Source organism: Pseudophryne corroboree, chromosome 6 (assembly GCF_028390025.1).
Source record: "Pseudophryne corroboree isolate aPseCor3 chromosome 6, aPseCor3.hap2, whole genome shotgun sequence".
Lineage (NCBI taxonomy): Eukaryota > Metazoa > Chordata > Amphibia > Anura > Myobatrachidae > Pseudophryne > Pseudophryne corroboree.
The window spans coordinates 433,953,727-433,976,586 of NC_086449.1; the positions used below are offsets into that span (position 1 = coordinate 433,953,727).

Genomic DNA, 22,860 nt, shown 5'->3' on the forward strand with positions numbered 1-22,860 from the left:
CTGCAAGCAGGGTGTGAACATAATTCCTTATCTGGATGATCTGCTGATAAAAGCGTCTTCCACGGAGAAGTTGTTACAGAGCTATGCTCTCTCCACTCAACTGCTCCAGGATCATGGATAGATCCTGAATCTTCCAAAGTCGCACTTGGAGCTGACAAGGAGACTGTCCTTCCTGGGGATGATCCTCGACATGGAAGTACAGAGGGTGTTTCTACCGGAGAAAGCGTTGGTGATTCAAACAATAGTCCGGGATGTCTTGAAGCCAGCCCGGGAGTCAGTTCATCAGTGAATTCGCCTTCTGGGGAAGATGGTGGCCTCCTACGAGGCTCTACAGTATGGACTATTTCATGCACGGTCCTTCCAACTGGATCTCCTGGACAAATGGTCAGGATCTCGTTTTCACATGCACCAGAGGATACGTCTGTCACCGAAAGCCAGAATCTCGCTCTTCTGGTGGCTGCAAACTTCTCACCTACAGGAGGGCCGCAGGCTTGGAATTCAGAATTGGATCCTCCTAACCACGGACGCGAGTCTCAGAGGTTGGGGAGCAGTCACCCAAGGGGAAAACTTCCAAGGAAGGTGGTCAAGTCTGGAATCTATCCTTCCGATAAACATTCTGGAACTAAGGGCCGTATACAATGGTCTTCTACAAGTGGCACATCTTCTAAAAGATCAGGCCATTCAAGTTCAGTCGGACAAAGTAACGATGGTAGCTTACATAAACCGACAAGGCGGAACGAAGAGCAGAGCTGCAATGTCAGAGGTAACAAGAATCCTCCTCTGGGCAGAGAAGCACGCTGTAGCGCTGTCAGCAATCTTCATTCCGGGAGTGGACAACTGGGAAGCGGATTTCCTCAGCAGATACGATCTCCATCCAGGAGAGTGGGGATTCCACCCGGAGGTGTTCGCGGAGGTGACAGGTCTTTGCGGTGTACCTAAAATAGACATGATGGCCTCCCGCCTCAGCAAGAAACTTTGGAGGTACTGTTCCAGGTCAAGAGACCCACAGGCAGTGGCGGTGGATGCCCTGGTGACTCCATGGGTGTTCAAGTCAGAGTATGTGTTTCCTCCACTTCCACTCATCCCAAGGATTCTCAAACTAATAAAAAGAACAAGAGTTCAGGCGATCCTCATTTCTCTGGACTGGCCAAGAAGGGCTTGGTACGCGGATCTTCTGGAGTTACTGCTGGATGATCCGAGGCCTCTTCCTCTTCGCGAGGACCTTCTGCAACAGGGGCCATTTGCTAATCAATACTTACCATGGCTACATTTGACGGCATGGAGGTTGAATGCCAGATCTTAGCTCGGAAGGGTATTCCGAACAAGGTTATTACTACCCTGATACAGGCTAGGAAACGAGTAACGTCTAAACATTACCATCGAATTTGGAAAAAGTATGTGTCTTGGTGTGAATCCAAGAAGTTTCCTACGGTGGAGTTTCAACTAGGGCGGTTTCTCCTCTTTCTGCAAGCAGGTGTGGATGTGGACCTATGCTTGGGCTCCATAAAGGTCCAGATTTCGGCCTTGTCCATTTTCTTCCAGAAACAATTGGCTTCCGTCATGAGGTTCAGACTTTCTTGAAAGGGGTTCTGCACATCCAGCCTTTCTTTGTGCCTCCTACGGCACCTTGGGATCTTAATGTGGTGCTGCAGTTCCTGCAATCGCATTGGTTTGAGCCTTTACAGGAGGTTGAGGTCAAGTTTCTTACTTGGATGGCGGTCACACTGTTGGCATTGGAATTTGCTAGATGTGTGTCAGAATTGGGGGCATTGTCCTATAAGAGCCCCTACTTGATTTTCCATGAAGATAGAGCTGAGCTCAGGATGCGTCAGCACTTTCTTTTCATATCAACCAACCTATTGTGGTGCCAGTTGCTACTGACTCCTCAATTCCCTCAAAGTCCTTGGATGTTGTGAGGGCTTTGAAAATTTATGTGAAGAGAACTTCTCGTCACAGAAAGTCGGACGTTCTGTTTGTCCTTTATGATCCCAACAAGGTTGGGTGTCCTGCTTCTAAGCAGACAATTTCTTGCTGGATCAGGTTTACTATCCAGCATGCTTATTCTATGGCAGAATTGATATCCAAAATCTGTTAAGGCCCACTCTACTCGTAAAGTGGGTTCTTCCTGGGCGGCTGCCTGGGGTGTCTCGGTTCTTCAGCTTTGCTAAACAACTACTTGGTCAGGGTCGAACACGTTTGCTATGTTCTACAAGTTCGATACTTTGGCCTCTGAGGACCTGAAGTTTGGTCAATCTGTTCTGCAGGAACCTGAGCACTCTCCCTCCCGTACTGGGAGCTTTGGTACATCCCCATGGTACTAATGTGGACCCCAGCATCCTCTAGGACGTAAGAGAAAATAGGATTTTAATTACCTACCGGTAAATCCTTTTCTCGTAGTCCATAGAGGATGCTGGGCGCCCGCCCAGCGCTTCGTTTTCCTGTTGTTATTTGGTTTAGTACTGCCTTGTTCCTTGGTTCAGTACTGCATTGTTACTTGGTTAAGTACTGGGGTTCAGCCGTTGCTAAATTGTTTTAAGCTGGTTAGCTTAGTTTTCTGTTGTTATGTGTGAACTGGTATGAATCTCGCCACTATCTGTGTATTTCCTTCTCTCGAAGTATGTCCGTCTCCTCGGGCACAGTTTCTAGACTGAGTCTGGTAGGAGGGGCATAGAGGGAGGAGCCAGCCCACACTATTAAACTCTTAAAGTGCCCATGGCTCCAAATGGACCCGTCTATACTCCATGGTACTAATGTGGACCCCAGCATCCTCTACGGACTACAAGAAAAGGATTTACCGGTAGGTAATTAAAATCCTATTATTGCACTCCTGCTATCATTTTTTTAAATTTATTCCAAGGCTCTAAGTACTAAAGTTTTTATTTCCAAATTGTGTCCCTGTGTAAAATGTTGTGTTTTTTAAGGCATATTTTAGTTGTGAATTAATTCTTCACAACATATAATTATCACATCCAAATGTAATTATTTATTTATTATTTATAATTATCAGTTATTTATATAGCACATGCATATTCTACAGCGCTTGAGAGAGAATAATCACTCTCTGCACCAGTGGAACTTACAATCTATGGGTCTAATTCAGACCTGATCGCTGCATCAAAATTGTTTTCTAATGGGCAAAACCATGTGCATTGCAGGTGGGAATATATAACATGTGCAGAGAAAGTTAGATTTGGGTGGGTCATATTGTTTCTGTGCAGGGAAAATACTGGCTGCTTTATGTTTACACTGCAATTCATATTTCAGTTTGAACACAGCCTACTCAAATCTAACTCTTTCTGCACATGTTATATCTGCCCTACCTGCACTGCACATAGTTTTTCCCATTAGAGAACAATTTTGCTGCTGCGATCAGGTCTGAAGTAGACCCTATGTTCCCTAGCACATTTATGCACACAGACACATTAGGATTCATTTTTGAGAACCAATTAACCTACTAGTATATTTTCAAATCAAACATAAAATGGAGGTAATATTTTTTTTCTAAAAAAATATTTTTAACATAAATTCCTTATCTATTGTACATTGTTTTTTTTATTGAACAACTTTTAATTCTAATTATGATATGCTGGTTTAATATCTGTATGTTTTGGGATGTCGATCAGCACAGTCTTTTTTATTTGTATAAAAACAAACAACTTACCCAAAAAATACACGTAGATGATCCAAAAATGTTTTGTGATGTCGTTTCACTTTTTCGTTCTCTGCAGAAAAAATGTTTTCTGAGTATATAGGTCTGGAGACCACATACTGGTTCCCCACAGGCTCATACATTGCTCCCAGTTATATAGCAAGCAGTCTGTGACTTAAATCCAACAAGAAGATGCAAGAAAAACAGGCTGAACAAGGGAGGAAACAAAATAAATATTACGGTATGTTTTAGTTAAATAACATGAGTCATAACATTTTTAGGACTATTGCCTATGCATGGTATTTGTAGCTTTAATATAGATCACTCTGAACCTATATATTAGGTTTAGTTGCCATTTTAGCTTACAGAGAGCCATAGGAAACAGAGATAGTTAGAAAATGTGGGTTTGCTCAGGAATCTTCTTCCTGGACAGGCCAAGACATGGGAAAGGGCAGTAATGCAACTGTGGCAGATGGCAGTATTTTATGTTACACTTTCCTAGGTTCCTGTCATTGGTTTGAGTAGTAATAGCACACTTTTCTGTCAAGCAAACAGTGAAAGGTGCCACGACTTCAAATATGCCCGGTCCCTGCCCAATCTCCGCCTACATCCACCTCCAACACTCCCTTAACTTCTCCCATAAAACCCCCCAACACTCCCTGAATTTTTTGTATAAACTTTATATAAATTGTATGTCATTTGATATCAATTGTTTTTTTATTATTTATAGTGTGATCACAAAAGTTTTTTTTACAAGAAATGTGTTTTGTCAGATAAGACTCATAGATTTGAAAAAAGCCACAGTATGTCACACAGCACAGCTATTCGGAAAAAAAAGAAAAAAGGATAAAAAAGGTATTACACAGTGTTAAACTCTGGTAGTTATTGTGGCGTTGATAAATATTATAAGGCTCATAAAGAAAAAATGGATTCAAGATCAAGATGCCTATACTGTATGTTGCATAAGTGGGACTTCAGAATGTTTAAAACACCAAACTTTTGTCACAGAAAAAGGGTTGTATGAACTAACCATAATTCCTAATGTAATAATAATTACATTATTCATGCTGGACATGCTCAGACATGTATATAGCTGTATTATTTAAAAAAAAATATTTAGTTATTTTCGCAAACATATGTAGAAACAGCGTATTTGTGCTTAAGTCGTAGAATTTTTTTTAAATATTTGCATTTTTTGTTACATCAATAATGCAAGTTTATTAAATGTTTAAGGTATATTAATAGGCTCTACACACTGGCCGATTACACTGAAAGATATGAATGATCTCTTTCATTAATCAATGAGATATCATTCATATCTTTCAGTGTGTATGCACAAGCGATGAACGATGTGCGGCTCCGCGCTCATTAATCGTTGGTGCCGGCTCGTTTATGCATGCATGCCAATATGGACAATCTCGTCCATACTAGCATACAGGGCGTATTTGTGCTTTTGTAACATCAATAATGCAAGTTTATTAAATGTTTATAATATATTAAAGAAGCCTCCTTGTTATCTATCACAAGAAGCAAATCAAAAGAAAATCCACTGATTCTGTGATTTTAACCAATTTAAATAAATGTTATATTTTATTTTAACTCAGTGCTTAAAATACCTTTTTTTCCCCACTAAGTCATCGGTGGGAGTTGCTATAACAAAAGACTCTTACAGGACATGTGCTGTGCCAGATAAGACTTTACTTACAACTCTATTACGGGACATCTCTAGCCGACAAAATTATAACAATTGTTTAATATCACATTCATGTCTTTCCTTATAATGTAAGTATACATTGTACTTATTGTATCCTCTTTTAATTTTCTGAACATGCTCTGCAAAACGATCTTTCACAAATTGCTGCAAGTGCTGCTCACTGATTGTATACTGCAACTCTAGTAATTGTATGACAACTTGCTCACTGCTGGTAAATATGTGCATTTACGTTAAAAAAAAAGAAGTATATTTGCATTTTTGTTACATGACTAATACAAGTTTATTAAATGTTTAAGATATATTAAAGAAGCCTCCTTGTTATCTATCATAAGAAGCAAATCAAATAAGTTATCTACACATATATTATCTTACATTTGTCTTATGCTAGCACTGCTATTATATACAGTATTTGGTGCCACAGTAACTAAACAGGAAGGGAGAACAGTATTATTACGAGGCAGGACATAACAGGACAGAAAGCAAGCAGTGTGTAATACAGTATGAAGTAGGGATGGTTCAATCTGCTAAAAAGCTCTTTGAGGTACAGTATGATTTTCAGTAGACTGTATTTGGATGCGTGTTTTTATGTAAAATCATAATGTACAGTATGTTGTTACTGAGTGTAGATGGTGTTAGAGAGAGTTCAGTGAATGTACATGAACATATTAATCTAGCCACAGCAAGAAATCCAGTATCTAAAATGTTGCTGCTTTGATGTAGCATATAGATAATCATTTATATGTTACAGAACATGTGATATAAAAAAAAACCTAATGTAAAAAATGAGGGTCTATTCAGAAATAAAAATATATGTAAATTTGGTGCTTCCATTTTTGTAGATGGTGAACTTTTCTCAGTTTTCTGTTGTAACATGTTTAACTTTTTTGTGTGCAGTCTACTTTATAAATATAGTACAATATTCTTGTATTAGAAAATAGCAGAACAGTGAACAAGGTGCAGCCACGCTGTAAAAACAAAGATTTCACTTTAGCATCTTTAAATGCTACAAAAACAAGTAGATGTAAGTGAATCAGCCCTGGCATGCCAACTGATTATATGTATTCATGACACAATATACAGTAAGAGGGGGAAGAACAGAAACATAGCATAGCCAGTAACAGTCCAAACACTCCCTAGTGCAGAGTAATAATTATGGAGGAGTGATACTGTAATACGGGATGCGTTCGGCATCCTAGCGGTCGGGATGCCTCAAGCCTTTTTTAAAGAAGTATCCACACTCCCCATAATATATCTCCTTACACTATATACTGTTTTCTATCTGCGCATCAATAATTCCACTTGATTCAGGAACAATTTATATTTTCCAGTTTTTCTTTAAGGATGCTTAAAAAAGACAACAGCACATGTAACAAGACAACACAGTGTGACCAAGTATACAGAAACCTACTCACATGTATTAAAGCCATTTAAAACATAATATAATAAGCCACCATGCAGCATGTTACCCCTTTTTGTGTAGGATTCCTACTGGATGTAAAGATGGCAATAAGCTCTTCAAAGCCGCAATGTCCCAATCATATTAGACATAGCTGGAAAATCCTACAGTCAGCAAAAATGACAGATACTGCTGATCCAAGGGAGCTGGTCCCGGTAGTACACTTGATGTGTATGTCCTTTCTAAAGAGTCTGTGGCACAGTATGCATATAGGGGCAGATGTATTAAGCCCAGAAAAGTGATAAAGCAGTGATATGTGCAAGGTGATAACACACCAGCCATTCAGCACCTAACTGTCGATTTACATATTGGAGCTGATTGGCTGGTGCGTTATCACCTTGAACTTATCACTGCTTTATCTCTTCTCCAGGCTTAATACATCTGGCCATAGTCCCTTATATACAGTACACAAAACAGCTTCAAATAGTTAAATAACTTTGCTAATTATCTAAAATCTATGTGAAGTTTTCAGAAAACCAGACGTAACATGGCCGCCAAACCAGTACTGCAGTTATTATAGTAAGCATTCCAAGTACTCCAAACAGAAAGTTATGTTGTGCCCATTCTCACACTGCATTCTATAGACTTTAATAGGAAGTATATGCGCCCAGTCATGCGGTCCACACCATTCCTAGCGCAGGAGTTGCAGAGTACACAATATGATAATCATAAGGAATCTTCATTTTAAAGCTTTGCGTTCCATTGGCACCATACGTTTTTCAAAGAATATATGTTGCATTTAGAAAAAGATAAAAATAAAATACAGTACATTAAAATAAACAATACGTAAATAGGTTTTTTTTTTTCTCCAAGTCATACGGAGATCACAAACGTCTCTTACAATACATGTGTTGTTTTAGATAAGAGCTTGGCTACACCACCACACCTTTGTGCAAAATTAACCCATAGATGGTGCAACTTAGATGAAGAATGATAAAGTCCCCATTTACATTATCCCAATATGGTATATTACTACTCTATGCCAATATTATTTACAAGCCAGCATACAACTGATATGGAATGGATCATGTTGTGCAGCAACTAACATTTGCAACTTAGAGGAAGAATGATGTATTTTATACCCAGAGAGGCCCTGGTCACAGATACTCAATGCAGAGGAATGGCACATTCAGTGTAAAATGAAATATTTGTTTTCTACACAGGGCTGTGGTATCTGCAGCTCCCACACACCGCTGTGGTTTAGCCTTCTGGGATCTTCCATGTTGATAGACCTGTTGGAATTTGCTACCAGTATTAGCACTGGAAACCATGAATAAAAATTACAATTATAGGTTTACCTATAAATTTGGCATTGGAAAGGTAAAGTGGATGAAATGTAGTTCATAGGGGTTGTATTCTAATTTTACCTTTTCAGATTTTCATACAGCATTAGTGGTTTATCTGAATGGGCATAAAATGAGTTCTTCTTGTTATACAAGGCAGTGGGACTGTATAAAGATAGAATTCCCCCCTGGTAAGATGAGTAAATGTTTTTTTCCCTATTTTTATTTCAGGCGTTCAGTTATGCAGGAGGTGTACATTTATCTTGTCTTTGCTGGGAATTTTTTTTTTTGTTGTTGTTGTTGTTGTTATTACCAAATGCTTTTAATGAAATAGTGTAATCTGTTGGCCTTGTCAGCATGTCATTAAATTATTCTTCAACGGTCCTGTCTGAGAATATAGGTGGTCATTCCGAGTTGTTCGCTCGGTAATTTTCTTCGCATCGCAGCGATTTTCCGCTAATTGCTAATTGTGCCTTGAGGACCGTGTTTGGGGACCACTTCACTAGTGAGCACAATTCCGACAAAACCAACTCTAGAGCAATGAAATAGTGCATGCAACCATCATTTCCAGGGCTCTGCCAGTTCTGTAATACAGAGTCACCTGTGACAGTTTCATGCTTATTCTAATGGAAGATGGAAGCCATGTGGTTCACAGGTAATAGTATAAATGACTGGTAGGAGTTTCTGTGTGAACATTTTCTGTTGCCAGGTTTGTGTACTTGGAAACTAAATGTCTCAGGCTTACAGCTGCTTTCTCACCTATTGTACTACCATGGTTTGGTTACAGCGGTGTGCTGAGCACTATGTAGAACTATGTGAAATAAACATCACAGTTTTCTGTCTTGCTGGGGACTTTTGCACTATGCACTAAAATTACATTTGATAATATTGCTTTAATGAAGCAATTAACAACGTATGTAGTAGTACGATGTTTACCTTTAATGTAATTAGTAGAGATGAGCGCCTGAAATTTTTCGGGTTTTGTGTTTTGGTTTTGGGTTCGGTTCCGCGGCCGTGTTTTGGGTTCGACCGCGTTTTGGCAAAACCTCACCGAAGTTTTTTTGTCGGATTCGGGTGTGTTTTGGATTCGGGTGTTTTTTTCAAAAAACCCTAAAAAACAGCTTAAATCATAGAATTTGGGGGTAATTTTGATCCCAAAGTATTATTAACCTCAAAAAACATAATTTACACTCATTTTCAGCCTATTCTGAACACATCACACCTCACAATATTATTTTTAGTCCTAAAATTTGCACCGAGGTCGCTGTGTGAGTAAGATAAGCGACCCTAGTGGCCGACACAAACACCGGGCCCATCTAGGAGTGGCACTGCAGTGTCACGCAGGATGTCCCTTCCAAAAAACCCTCCCCAAACAGCACATGACGCAAAGAAAAAAAGAGGCGCAATGAGGTAGCTGTGTGAGTAAGATTAGCGACCCTAGTGGCCGACACAAACACCGGGCCCATCTAGGAGTGGCACTGCAGTGTCACGCAGGATGGCCCTTCCAAAAAACCCTCCCCAAACAGCACATGACGCAAAGAAAAAAAGAGGCGCAATGAGGTAGCTGACTGTGTGAGAAAGATAAGCGACCCTAGTGGCCGACACAAACACCGGGCCCATCTAGGAGTCTCACTGCAGTGTCACGCAGGATGTCCCTTCCAAAAAACCCTCCCCAATCAGCACATGATGCAAAGAAAAAGAAAAGAAAAAAGAGGTGCAAGATGGAATTATCCTTGGGCCCTCCCACCCACCCTTATGTTGTATAAACAAAACAGGACATGCACACTTTAACCAACCCATCATTTCAGTGACAGGGTCTGCCACACGACTGTGACTGATATGACGGGTTGGTTTGGACCCCCCCCAAAAAAGAAGCAATTAATCTCTCCTTGCACAAACTGGCTCTACAGAGGCAAGATGTCCACCTCATCTTCACCCTCCGATATATCACCGTGTACATCCCCCTCCTCACAGATTATCAATTCGTCCCCACTGGAATCCACCATCTCAGCTCCCTGTGTACTTTGTGGAGGCAATTGCTGCTGGTCAATGTCTCCGCGGAGGAATTGATTATAATTCATTTTAATGAACATCATCTTCTCCACATTTTCTGGATGTAACCTCGTACGCCGATTGCTGACAAGGTGAGCGGCGGCACTAAACACTCTTTCGGAGTACACACTTGTGGGAGGGCAACTTAGGTAGAATAAAGCCAGTTTGTGCAAGGGCCTCCAAATTGCCTCTTTTTCCTGCCAGTATAAGTACGGACTGTGTGACGTGCCTACTTGGATGCGGTCACTCATATAATCCTCCACCATTCTATCAATGTTGAGAGAATCATATGCAGTGACAGTAGACGACATGTCCGTAATCGTTGTCAGGTCCTTCAGTCCGGACCAGATGTCAGCATCAGCAGTCGCTCCAGACTGCCCTGCATCACCGCCAGCGGGTGGGCTCGGAATTCTGAGCCTTTTCCTCGCACCCCCAGTTGCGGGAGAATGTGAAGGAGGAGATGTTGACAGGTCGCGTTCCGCTTGACTTGACAATTTTGTCACCAGCAGGTCTTTCAACCCCAGCAGACCTGTGTCTGCCGGAAAGAGAGATCCAAGGTAGGCTTTAAATCTAGGATCGAGCACGGTGGCCAAAATGTAGTGCTCTGATTTCAACAGATTGACCACCCGTGAATCCTTGTTAAGCGAATTAAGGGCTGCATCCACAAGTCCCACATGCCTAGCGGAATCGCTCCGTGTTAGCTCCTTCTTCAATGCCTCCAGCTTCTTCTGCAAAAGCCTGATGAGGGGAATGACCTGACTCAGGCTGGCAGTGTCTGAACTGACTTCACGTGTGGCAAGTTCAAAGGGCATCAGAACCTTGCACAACGTTGAAATCATTCTCCACTGCACTTGAGACAGGTGCATTCCATCTCCTATATCGTGCTCAATTGTATAGGCTTGAATGGCCTTTTGCTGCTCCTCCAACCTCTGAAGCATATAGAGGGTTGAATTCCACCTCGTTACCACTTCTTGCTTCAGATGATGGCAGGGCAGGTTCAGTAGTTTTTGGTGGTGCTCCAGTCTTCTGTACGTGGTGCCTGTACGCCGAAAGTGTCCCGCAATTTTTCTGGCCACCGACAGCATCTCTTGCACGCCCCTGTCGTTTTTTAAAAAATTCTGCACCACCAAATTCAAGGTATGTGCAAAACATGGGACGTGCTGGAATTTGCCCATATTTAATGCACACACAATATTGCTGGCGTTGTCCGATGCCACAAATCCACAGGAGAGTCCAATTGGGGTAAGCCATTCCGCGATGATCTTCCTCAGTTGCCGTAAGAGGTTTTCAGCTGTGTGCGTATTCTGGAAACCGGTGATACAAAGCGTAGCCTGCCTAGGAAAGAGTTGGCGTTTGCGAGTTGCTGCTACTGGTGCCGCCGCTGCTGTTCTTGCGGCGGGAGTCCATACATCTACCCAGTGGGCTGTCACAGTCATATAGTCCTGACCCTGCCCTGCTCCACTTGTCCACATGTCCGTGGTTAAGTGGACATTGGGTACAACTGCATTTTTTAGGACACTGGTGAGTCTTTTTCTGACGTCCGTGTACATTCTCGGTATCGCCTGCCTAGAGAAGTGGAACCTAGATGGTATTTGGTAACGGGGGCACACTACCTCAAGAAATTGTCTAGTTCCCTGTGAACTAACGGCGGATACCGGACGCACGTCTAACACCAACATAGTTGTCAAGGCCTCAGTTATCCGCTTTGCAACAGGATGACTGCTGTGATATTTCATCTTCCTCGCAAAGGACTGTTGGACAGTCAATTGCTTGGTGGAAGTAGTAAAAGTGGGCTTACGACTTCCCCTCTGGGATGACCATCGACTCCCAGCGGCAACAACAGCAGCGCCAGCAGCAGTAGGCGTTACACGCAAGGATGCATCGGAGGAATCACAGGCAGGAGAGGACTCGTCAGACTTGCCAGTGACATGGCCTGCAGGACTATTGGCATTCCTGGGGAAGGAGGAAATTGACACTGAGGGAGTTGGTGGGGTGGTTTGCGTGAGCTTGGTTACAAGAGGAAGGGATTTACTGGTCAGTGGACTGCTTCCGCTGTCACCCAAAGTTTTTGAACTTGTCACTGACTTATTATGAATGCGCTGCAGGTGACGTATAAGGGAGGATGTTCCGAGGTGGTTAACGTCCTTACCCCTACTTATTACAGCTTGACAAAGGGAACACACGGCTTGACACCTGTTGTCCGCATTTCTGGTGAAATACCTCCACACCGAAGAGCTGATTTTTTTGGTATTTTCACCTGGCATGTCAACGGCCATATTCCTCCCACGGACAACAGGTGTCTCCCCGGGTGCCTGACTTAAACAAACCACCTCACCATCAGAATCCTCCTGGTCAATTTCCTCCCCAGCGCCAGCAACACCCATATCCTCCTCATCCTGGTGTACTTCAACACTGACATCTTCAATCTGACTATCAGGAACTGGACTGCGGGTGCTCCTTCCAGCACTTGCAGGGGGCATGCAAATAGTGGAAGGCGCATGCTCTTCACGTCCAGTGTTGGGAAGGTCAGGCATCGCAAACGACACAATTGGACTCTCCTTGTGGATTTGGGATTTCAAAGAACGCACAGTTCTTTGCGGTGCTTTTGCCAGCTTGAGTCTTTTCAGTTTTCTAGCGAGAGGCTGAGTGCTTCCATCCTCATGTGAAGCTGAACCACTAGCCATGAACATAGGCCAGGGCCTCAGCCGTTCCTTGCCACTCCGTGTGGTAAATGGCATATTGGCAAGTTTACGCTTCTCCTCCGACAATTTTATTTTAGGTTTTGGAGTCCTTTTTTTTCTGATATTTGGTGTTTTGGATTTGACATGCTCTGTACTATGACATTGGGCATCGGCCTTGGCAGACGACGTTGCTGGCATTTCATCGTCTCGGCCATGACTAGTGGCAGCAGCTTCAGCACGAGGTGGAAGTGGATCTTGATCTTTCCCTAATTTTGGAACCTCAACTTTTTTGTTCTCCATATTTTATAGGCAGAACTAAAAGGCACCTCAGGTAAACAATGGAGATGGATGGATTGGATACTAGTATACAATTATGGACGGACTGCCATGGTTAGGTGGTATAAAAAAACCACGGTTAGGTGGTATATATTATAATAATAATACAATTATGGATGGACGGACTGCCTGCCGACTGCCGACACAGAGGTAGCCACAGCCGTGAACTACCGCACTGTACACTGGTTGATAAAGAGATAGTAGTATACTCGTAACAACTAGTATGACACTATGACGACGGTATAAAGAATGAAAAAAAAACCACGGTTAGGTGGTATATATTATAATAATAATACAATTATGGATGGACGGACTGCCTGCCGAGTGCCGACACAGAGGTAGCCACAGCCGTGAACTACCGCACTGTACACTGGTTGATAAAGAGATAGTAGTATACTCGTAACAACTAGTATGACACTATGACGACGGTATAAAGAATGAAAAAAAAACCACGGTTAGGTGGTATATATTATAATAATAATACAATTATGGATGGACGGACTGCCTGCCGACTGCCGACACAGAGGTAGCCACAGCCGTGAACTACCGCACTGTACACTGGTTGATAAAGAGATAGTAGTATACTCGTAACAACTAGTATGACACTATGACGACGGTATAAAGAAAGAAAAAAAAATACCACAGTTAGGTGGTATATATTATAATAATAATACAATTATGGATGGACGGACTGCCTGCCGACTGCCGACACAGAGGTAGCCACAGCCGTGAACTACCGCACTGTACACTGGTTGATAAAGAGATAGTAGTATACTCGTAACAACTAGTATGACACTATGACGACGGTATAAAGAAAGAAAAAAAAATACCACAGTTAGGTGGTATATATGATAATAATAATACAATTATGGATGGACGGACTGCCTGCCGACTGCCGACACAGAGGTAGCCACAGCCGTGAACTACCGCACTGTACACTGGTTGATAAAGAGATAGTAGTATACTCGTAACAACTAGTATGACACTATGACGACGGTATAAAGAATGAAAAAAAAACCACGGTTAGGTGGTATATATTATAATAATAATACAATTATGGATGGACGGACTGCCTGCCGACTGCCGACACAGAGGTAGCCACAGCCGTGAACTACCGCACTGTACACTGGTTGATAAAGAGATAGTAGTATACTCGTAACAACTAGTATGACACTATGACGACGGTATAAAGAAAGAAAAAAAAATACCACAGTTAGGTGGTATATATTATAATAATAATACAATTATGGATGGACGGACTGCCTGCCGACTGCCGACACAGAGGTAGCCACAGCCGTGAACTACCGCACTGTACACTGGTTGATAAAGAGATAGTAGTATACTCGTAACAACTAGTATGACACTATGACGACGGTATAAAGAAAGAAAAAAAAATACCACAGTTAGGTGGTATATATTATAATAATAATACAATTATGGATGGACGGACTGCCTGCCGACTGCCGACACAGAGGTAGCCACAGCCGTGAACTACCGCACTGTACACTGGTTGATAAAGAGATAGTAGTATACTCGTAACAACTAGTATGACACTATGACGACGGTATAAAGAATGAAAAAAAAACCACGGTTAGGTGGTATATATTATAATAATAATACAATTATGGATGGACGGACTGCCTGCCGACTGCCGACACAGAGGTAGCCACAGCCGTGAACTACCGCACTGTACACTGGTTGATAAAGAGATAGTAGTATACTCGTAACAACTAGTATGACACTATGACGACGGTATAAAGAATGAAAAAAAAACCACGGTTAGGTGGTATATATTATAATAATAATACAATTATGGATGGACGGACTGCCTGCCGACTGCCGACACAGAGGTAGCCACAGCCGTGAACTACCGCACTGTACACTGGTTGATAAAGAGATAGTAGTATACTCGTAACAACTAGTATGACACTATGACGGTATAAAGAATGAAAAAAAAACCACGGTTAGGTGGTATATATTATAATAATAATACAATTATGGATGGACGGACTGCCTGCCGACTGCCGACACAGAGGTAGCCACAGCCGTGAACTACCGCACTGTACACTGGTTGATAAAGAGATAGTAGTATACTCGTAACAACTAGTATGACACTATGACGACGGTATAAAGAAAGAAAAAAAAATACCACGGTTAGGTGGTATATATTGTAATACAATTATGGATGGACGGACTGCCTGCCGAGTTCCGACTGCCGACACAGAGGTAGCCACAGCCGTGAACTACCGCACTGTACTGTGTCTGCTGCTAATATAGACTGGTTGATAAAGAGATAGTATACAATACATACAACAATATACTACTATACTGGTGGTCAGGCACTGGTCACCACTAGTCACACTGGCAGTGGCACTCCTGCAGCAAAAGTGTGCACTGTTTAATTTTAAATTAATATAATATTATGTACTCCTGGGGGCTCCTGCTATAACAACCTGCAGTGCTCCCCAGTCTCCCCCACAATTATTATTATAAGCTTTGCCTTTTATACATTGATGTGCAGCACACTGGGCTGAGCTGAGTGCACACAGACTGAGTCACACTGTGTGACTGGCTGCTGCTGTGTATCGTTTTTTTTCAGGCAGAGAACGGATATAGCAGAGAACGGATATATTATATTAAAATAAATAAAAGTTAACTAACAACAACTGCACTGGTCACTGTGGTAAACTCTGTCTGACTCTGCACAATCTCTCTCTCTCTTCTAATCTAATTTCTAATGGAGAGGACGCCAGCCACGTCCTCTCCCTATCAATCTCAATGCACGTGTGAAAATGGCGGCGACGCGCGGCTCCTTATATAGAATCCGAGTCTCGCGAGAATCCGACAGCGTCATGATGACGTTCGGGCGCGCTCGGGTTAACCGAGCAAGGCGGGAGGATCCGAGTCTGCTCGGACCCGTAAAAAAAACATGAAGTTCGTGCGGGTTCGGTTTCAGAGAAACCGAACCCGCTCATCTCTAGTAATTAGTAGTACCATATTCTGTTAATAATGCAGCCCCTTCAAAACCATTAGAGAGTCTGATGGTGTATATCTGGTACTTACAATGTAAACAGAAAATTTCTTCATTCAGATTTACATTTTGAATGGAATTATTTCCATAAATCCTTCAAATCTAGTTAATTTACCAACTTTATATGGCATCGGAGGGAAAAGGGGATGAGTGAGCAGGGATAATAAGTACAAGCTGCGATTTGGTTGGTCCTTCCACTGACAGTCCCCATGGGTTTCATCTAAGACTACAAGAGGAGCCAGCATCAGGAAATATTACTATATGCTGCCCTTAATGCTCTGGTTAAGGGAAAGGTCTCACAGTAAAATTATTTTCTAGGTAGTAGTGTGGTAGTGGGTTTTCTTCTCTCTCGACCATAAACAGCTACAGCCATTCCTCCTGATTTAAGATAGCCCCAAACGTATCTGTCTGCACTGGGCTCTTCAGTACCATTTTAAAAAAAACAGGAGAAAAATAGTTATCAACTTTGCCCATGCTGCAACTGTGATTAAACCTGACGTCAACACACACATTAATATAATAACAGTCTATACAAGCACAGTCAATATAAGTTCTAAATACACACAGTATAATGAAAGAAAGTCATACAACCCTCTGTGGAGGGTCTCAGGGAATGTAAACCCTGAGGAAAATGTCTGTGTGCCTATTGGACAGCACATGTTTACAAAACTAACATTAAGTTTTACTGGAAAAAAATCTGTAACATAACGTTATGCAAAAATGAAATGCAATATTTCAATGAATGAGACGATTAATTCACAAATTATTTATTTTTAAATGTAAGTAATCTAATTTTATAAATGTTTTAACATCACTTTCATAGTATAGGGGTGATATATTAGCAAACGGCTATAAATCTTGCCCCAAATTGCAGCCTTAGGTTATCAAAGTACTGGACCCTTTTCTCTAAGCACTGTATAAAAGTCAATGAGAAGGCACAATGGAGATCCAAAATTACTTCTAACATCCATAACTATGTATGATGGTGGCCGTTATATCTACCAGGCATCAACAATTACAATGGATAACATGCAGATATAGGGGGTCATTCCGAGTTGATCGCTCGCTAGCAGTTTTTAGCAGCCGTGGAAACGCTATGCCGCCGCCCACTGGGGGGTGTATTTTAGCTTAGCAGAAGTACGAACGCATGTGCAGCCGAGCTCTGCAAAAACAGGTTGTGCAGTTTCAGAGTAGCTCTGAACCTACTCAGCGCTTGCGATCACTTCAGCCTATTCGTGTCCGGATTTGACGTCATACACCGACCCAGGGAACGCCCAGCCACGCCTGCAGTTTTGCAAACACTCCCTGAAAACAGTCAGTTGACACCCAGAAATGCCCCCTTCCTTTCAATCTTATTGCAGCCGTCAGTGCGAAGGAAAACTTCGCCAGAACCTGTGCACAACTACAAAGAGCTTTGTACCTGTATGCGCATTGCGGCCCATATGCATAAATGCCGATTTTTCACCTGATCGCTGCGCTGCGAAAATCGGCAGCGAGCGATCAACTCGGAATGACCCCCACAGGAGTTTACAGGTTAACCTGACTTGTGTATTATAATAGTGATACAAAGTGATCTATTTGTATATATACAGTAAGTTTAAACATATTCTCAGAAAGGACCGTTGTAGAATAATTTAATAACATGCTGACAAGGCCAACAGATTACACTATTTAATTAAAAGCATTTGGTAATAAAAACAACAACAAAAAATCCCCAGCAAAGACGAGATAAATGTAAACCTCCTGCATAACTGAACGCCTGAAATAAAAAAAGGAAAAAAACATTTACACATCTTAAAAAGTTAAAACGGAACTTTAAGCATCCACTATAACATTTTCATGAGTGTATTCCGAGGCAAGTGATATATATTGCAAAGCTTATCCCTGCTAATCTCTTCCCCTTTCCCAGCAACCTTACCAGGGGGGATTCTATCGTTGTACGGTGGTCATTCCGAGTTGTTCACTCGTTGCCGATTTTCGCTATGCTGCGATTTGTTGCTAAATGCGCATGCACATGGTATGCAGCGCGCATGCGCTTAGTTATTTAACTAAAAATTTAGCAGTTTTGCTGTTGTTCCTGCGGCGCTTTTCAGTCGCACTGCTGATCGGTGAGTGATTGACAGGAAAGGGGAGTTTCTGGGTGGTAACTGAGCATTTTCCGGGAGTGTGCTAAAAAACGCAGGCGTGTCAGGGAAAAACGCGGGAGTGTCTGGAGAAACGGGGGAGTGGCTGGCTGAATGCAGGGCGTGTTTGTGACGTCAACCAGGAACTAAACGGAACGAGCTGATCACAATCTAGGAGTAGGTCTGGAGCTACTCAGAAACTGCAAGAAAATATTTAGTAGCAATTCTGCTACTCTTTCGTTCGCTATTCTGCTAAGCTAAGATACACTCCCAGAGAGCAGCGGCCTAGCGTTTGCACTACTGCTAAAAGCAGCTAGCGAGCGAACAACTCGGAATGACCACCATACAATAAAGGAATAAACCTAAAATTCAGAATGAATGTACCTGGGTCCTGGGTGGTGCATACGCATATCTGCAGATAGCCAAGCAAAAAGTACAGGAAAAGTCAGTTCAGATACTGGGCAGGTATTGAGCCACGCAGAATCTGCATTGTCTTTTTCTGTACTTTTTGTTTTGCTATCTGCAGATATGCGTATGCACCGCCCAGGGATTAAAGTGAGCCAGAATGGGGCGGAACTGCATTCCGTCAGTTCCACTTGGAGACGGAACGCAGTTCCGCCTTCTCCTGCTCACCTCACCCGATGTGTGCCTGGCACCTCAGGGAGATGCCGGGCGCCTGGTGAGATTGTGTTACCAGCGGGCAACCGGCTCTCTCTCCGCAGCGGATGCTGGTGGCAGGAGCTCACTATTGAGCTCCGGCTTCCGTCTCTCGGCTCTGTCAGTATGCACTATGGGAGAGACGTCATGACGTCTCTCCCATAGTGCCGAGGAGTGGACGCCAGGAAGACTACAGCGCTTGGTGAGTGCTTCTCCTGGGGGGCAAACTACAAGGGGGCAAGCTACTGGGGGCAAACTATAAGGGAACAAGGAGGCAAACTATAAGGGGCTAACTACTGGGGGCAAGCAACTAGGGGCAAACTGCTGGGGGCAAACTACAAGGGGTCAAGCTACTGGGGGCAAACTATAAGGGGACAGACTACAAGGGGGCAAGCTACTGGGGCAAACGTTAAGGGGGAAAACTAAAAAGGAGCTAACTACTGGGGATAAACTACAGGGGAGCATTACTACAGGGGGGCATTTCTACTTGGGGGCATTACTACTTGGGGACAAACTACAAGGGGCAAACTACAGGGGGGCTAAACTACTGGGGGCATAACTACAGGGGCTAAACTACTGGGGGCATTACTACTTGGCTAAACTACAGATGGGCTAAACTACAAGGGGCAAACTACAAGGGGGCTAAAATACTGGGGGCATAACTACAGGGGCTAAATTACTGGGAACATTACTACTTGGTGCTAAACTACAAGGGGGCAAACTACAAGGGGGCTAAAATACTGGGGGCATAACTACAGGGGCTAAATTACTGGAAACATTACTACTTGGTGCTAAACTACAAGGGGGCAAACTACACAGGGGCATTACTACTGGGGGCTAAACTACAAGGGGGCTAAACTACTGGGGCACAACTATAGGGGCTAAACTACTGGGGGAATAACTACAGGGACTAAACTACTGGGGGAATAACTACAAGGACTAAACTAGGGGGGGGGGCATTACTACTTGGAAGCTAAACTACTGGGGACATTACAAACAGGGGCTAACTACTGGGGGCATTACCACTGGGGGCTAAACTACATGGGGCAAACTACATGAGGGCTAAACTGCAGGAGGCATTACCACTGGGAGGCTAAACTAAGGGGGGAATAAACTACTGGGGTCATAACTGCAGGGGCATAACTACTGTGGCTAAATGACTGGGGGCATTACTACAGGTGACATTACTACTAGGGGAAATACTACACAGGGGCATTACCATTAAGGGCATTATTTATGGGAGCAATACTAATGAGGGCATTGCAAAGGGGGCACTTCATAAGGGGCATCACTCTTGGGGACATAAGGGGCACTACTACTGGGGGCATTGCATAAGGGGCACCACTACTATGGGCTCTATATAAGGGGCACTACCACTGTGTGCACTACCAGTACAGTGGACATTGCATAAGGAGCACTACTACTGTGGGCATTGTATAAGGGGTGCTAATGCTGTGGGCATTATGTGTATTATGGTGTGCTACTATTGTGGACATTACGTGTATTAGGGGTGCTACTACTGTGGGCATTATTACTGTTGTGTTACCATGCCCCTTTTTTGAGACCATGCCCCCTTTTTGGCACGCGCATCTATGCTGCGCGCAATACCTTTATTACATGGGTGCCGGGGGGGAGATGGGGTGAGTTCCACCACCTCTCTAGGACCACTTTAAGCACTGACACTGCCCTGGACCCAGGTACATTCATTGTGAATTTTAGGTTTATTCCTTTGTTTAGCTTATGTTGGTAAGTACATCATTCAGTGTGACTCCTCTTTCTGTATTTGTTTTTTTTGTTAGTTTGCACTGTGGGCGTGTTTTTTTGTGTGCAGACTTGCGTTTACTTTGCAAATTTGTTTGCAAATTTGCTTTTGCTAATACATTTGCGTTCAACCTTGAATTAGGCCCTTCATCCGCTTTACCTTTCCAATGGCAGATTTATAGGTAAACCCGTTACTGCAACAATTGGTTTTTTTCCCCCCAGCCCAGGGTTTTCAATGCTAATACTGGCAGCAGATTCAAATGGGTCTATCAACATGGAGGATCCCAGAAGGCTAAACCACAGCGGTGTGTGGGAGCTGCAGATACCACAGCCCTGTGTAGAAAGCAAATATTTCATTTTACACCGAATATGCCATTCCTCTGCATTGAGTATCTGTGACCAGGGCCTCTCTGGGTATAAAATACATCATTCTTCCTCTAAGTTGCAAATGTTAGTTGCTGCACAACATGATCCATTCCATATCAGTTGTATGCTGGCTTGTAAATAATATTGGCATAGAGTAGTAATATACCATATTGGGATAATGTAAATGGGGACTTTATCATTCTTCCTCTAAGTTGCACCATCTATGGGTTAATTTTGCACAAAGGTGTGGTGGTGTAGCCAAGCTCTTATCTAAAACAACACATGTATTGTAAGAGACGTTTGTGATCTCCGTATGACTTGGAGAAAAAAAAAAACCTATTTACGTATTGTTTATTTTAATGTACTGTATTTTATTTTTATCTTTTTCTAAATGCAACATATATGCTTTGAAAAACGTATGGTGCCAATGGAACGCAAAGCTTTAAAATGAAGATTCCTTATGATTATCATATTGTGTACTCTGCAACTCCTGCGCTAGGAATGGTGTGGACCGCATGACTGGGCGCATATACTTCCTATTAAAGTCTATAGAATGCAGTGTGAGAATGGGCACAACATAACTTTCTGTTTGGAGTACTTGGAATGCTTACTATAATAACTGCAGTACTGGTTTGGCGGCCATGTTACTTCTGGTTTTCGGAAAATTTCACATAGATTTTAGACAATTAGCAGAGTTGTTATTGAACTATTTGAAGCTGTTTTGTGTACTGTATATAAAGGAATACTGTGCCACAGACTCTTTAGAAAGGACATACACATCAAGTGTAATAGTGGGACCAGCTCCCTTGGATCAGCAGTATCTGTCATTTTTGCTGACTGTAGGATTTTCCAGCTATGTCTAATATGATTGGGACATTGCGGCTTTGAAGAGCTTATTGCCATCTTTACATCCAGTAGGAATCCTACACAAAAAGGGGTAACATGCTGCATGGTGGCTTATTATATTATGTTTTAAATGGCTTTAATACATGTGAGTAGGTTTCTGTATACTTGGTCACACTGTGTTGTCTTGTTATATGTGCTTTTGTCTTTTTTATGCATCCTTAAAGAAAACTGGAAAATATAAATTGTTCCTAAATCAAGTGGAATTATTGATGCGCAGATAGAAAACAGTATATAGTGTAAGGAGATATATTATGGGGAGTGTGGATACTTCTTTAAAAAAGGCTTGAGGCATCCCGACCGCTAGGATGCCTAACGCATCCCGTATTACAGTATCACTCCTCCATAATTATTACTCTGCACTTGGGAGTGTTTGGACTGTTACTGGCTATGCTATGTTTCTGTTCTTCCCTCTCTTACTGTATATTGTGTCATGAATACATATAATCAGTAGGCATGCCAGGGCTGATTCACTTACATCTACTTGTTTTTGTAGCATTTAAAGATGCTAAAGTGAAATCTTTGTTTTTACAGCGTGGCTGCACCTTGTTCACTGTTCTGCTATTTTCTAATACAAGTATATTGTACTATATTTATAAAGTAGACTGCACACAAAAAAGTTAAACATGTTACAATGAACAGAAAACTGAGAAAAGTTCACCTATTTCTGGCAGTCCAACATCTACAAAAATGGAAGCACCAAACCTACATATATTTTTACATTTTACTATTCGTGAATGGAACCTCATTTTTTATAATTATAATTTTTTTATATCACATGTTCTGTAACAGAAAAATATATTATAAATGATTATCTATACGCTACATCAAAGCAGCAACATTTTAGA

The 22,860-nt window shown here is 42.3% G+C and overlaps 1 protein-coding gene and 1 long non-coding RNA gene across 2 annotated transcripts in view; one reads left to right on the forward strand and one right to left on the reverse strand.

Moving 5' to 3' along the window:
- The window catches only part of LOC134932546 (chloride anion exchanger-like), a 130,974-nt gene extending 127,172 nt beyond the window's left edge, over window positions 1-3,802 (reverse strand). Inside the window, exon 1 of the mRNA XM_063927076.1 lies at window positions 3,662-3,802. Coding sequence (XP_063783146.1) covers window positions 3,662-3,792 — 131 coding nt within the window. The 5' untranslated portion in view covers window positions 3,793-3,802. The remainder of the gene's footprint in view (window positions 1-3,661) is intronic.
- Window positions 1-22,860, forward strand: part of LOC134932547 (uncharacterized) — a 43,804-nt gene that overhangs the window by 9,507 nt on the left and 11,437 nt on the right. Inside the window, exon 2 of the long non-coding RNA XR_010179392.1 lies at window positions 3,729-3,890. This is a non-coding gene — a long non-coding RNA (uncharacterized LOC134932547). The remainder of the gene's footprint in view (window positions 1-3,728; window positions 3,891-22,860) is intronic.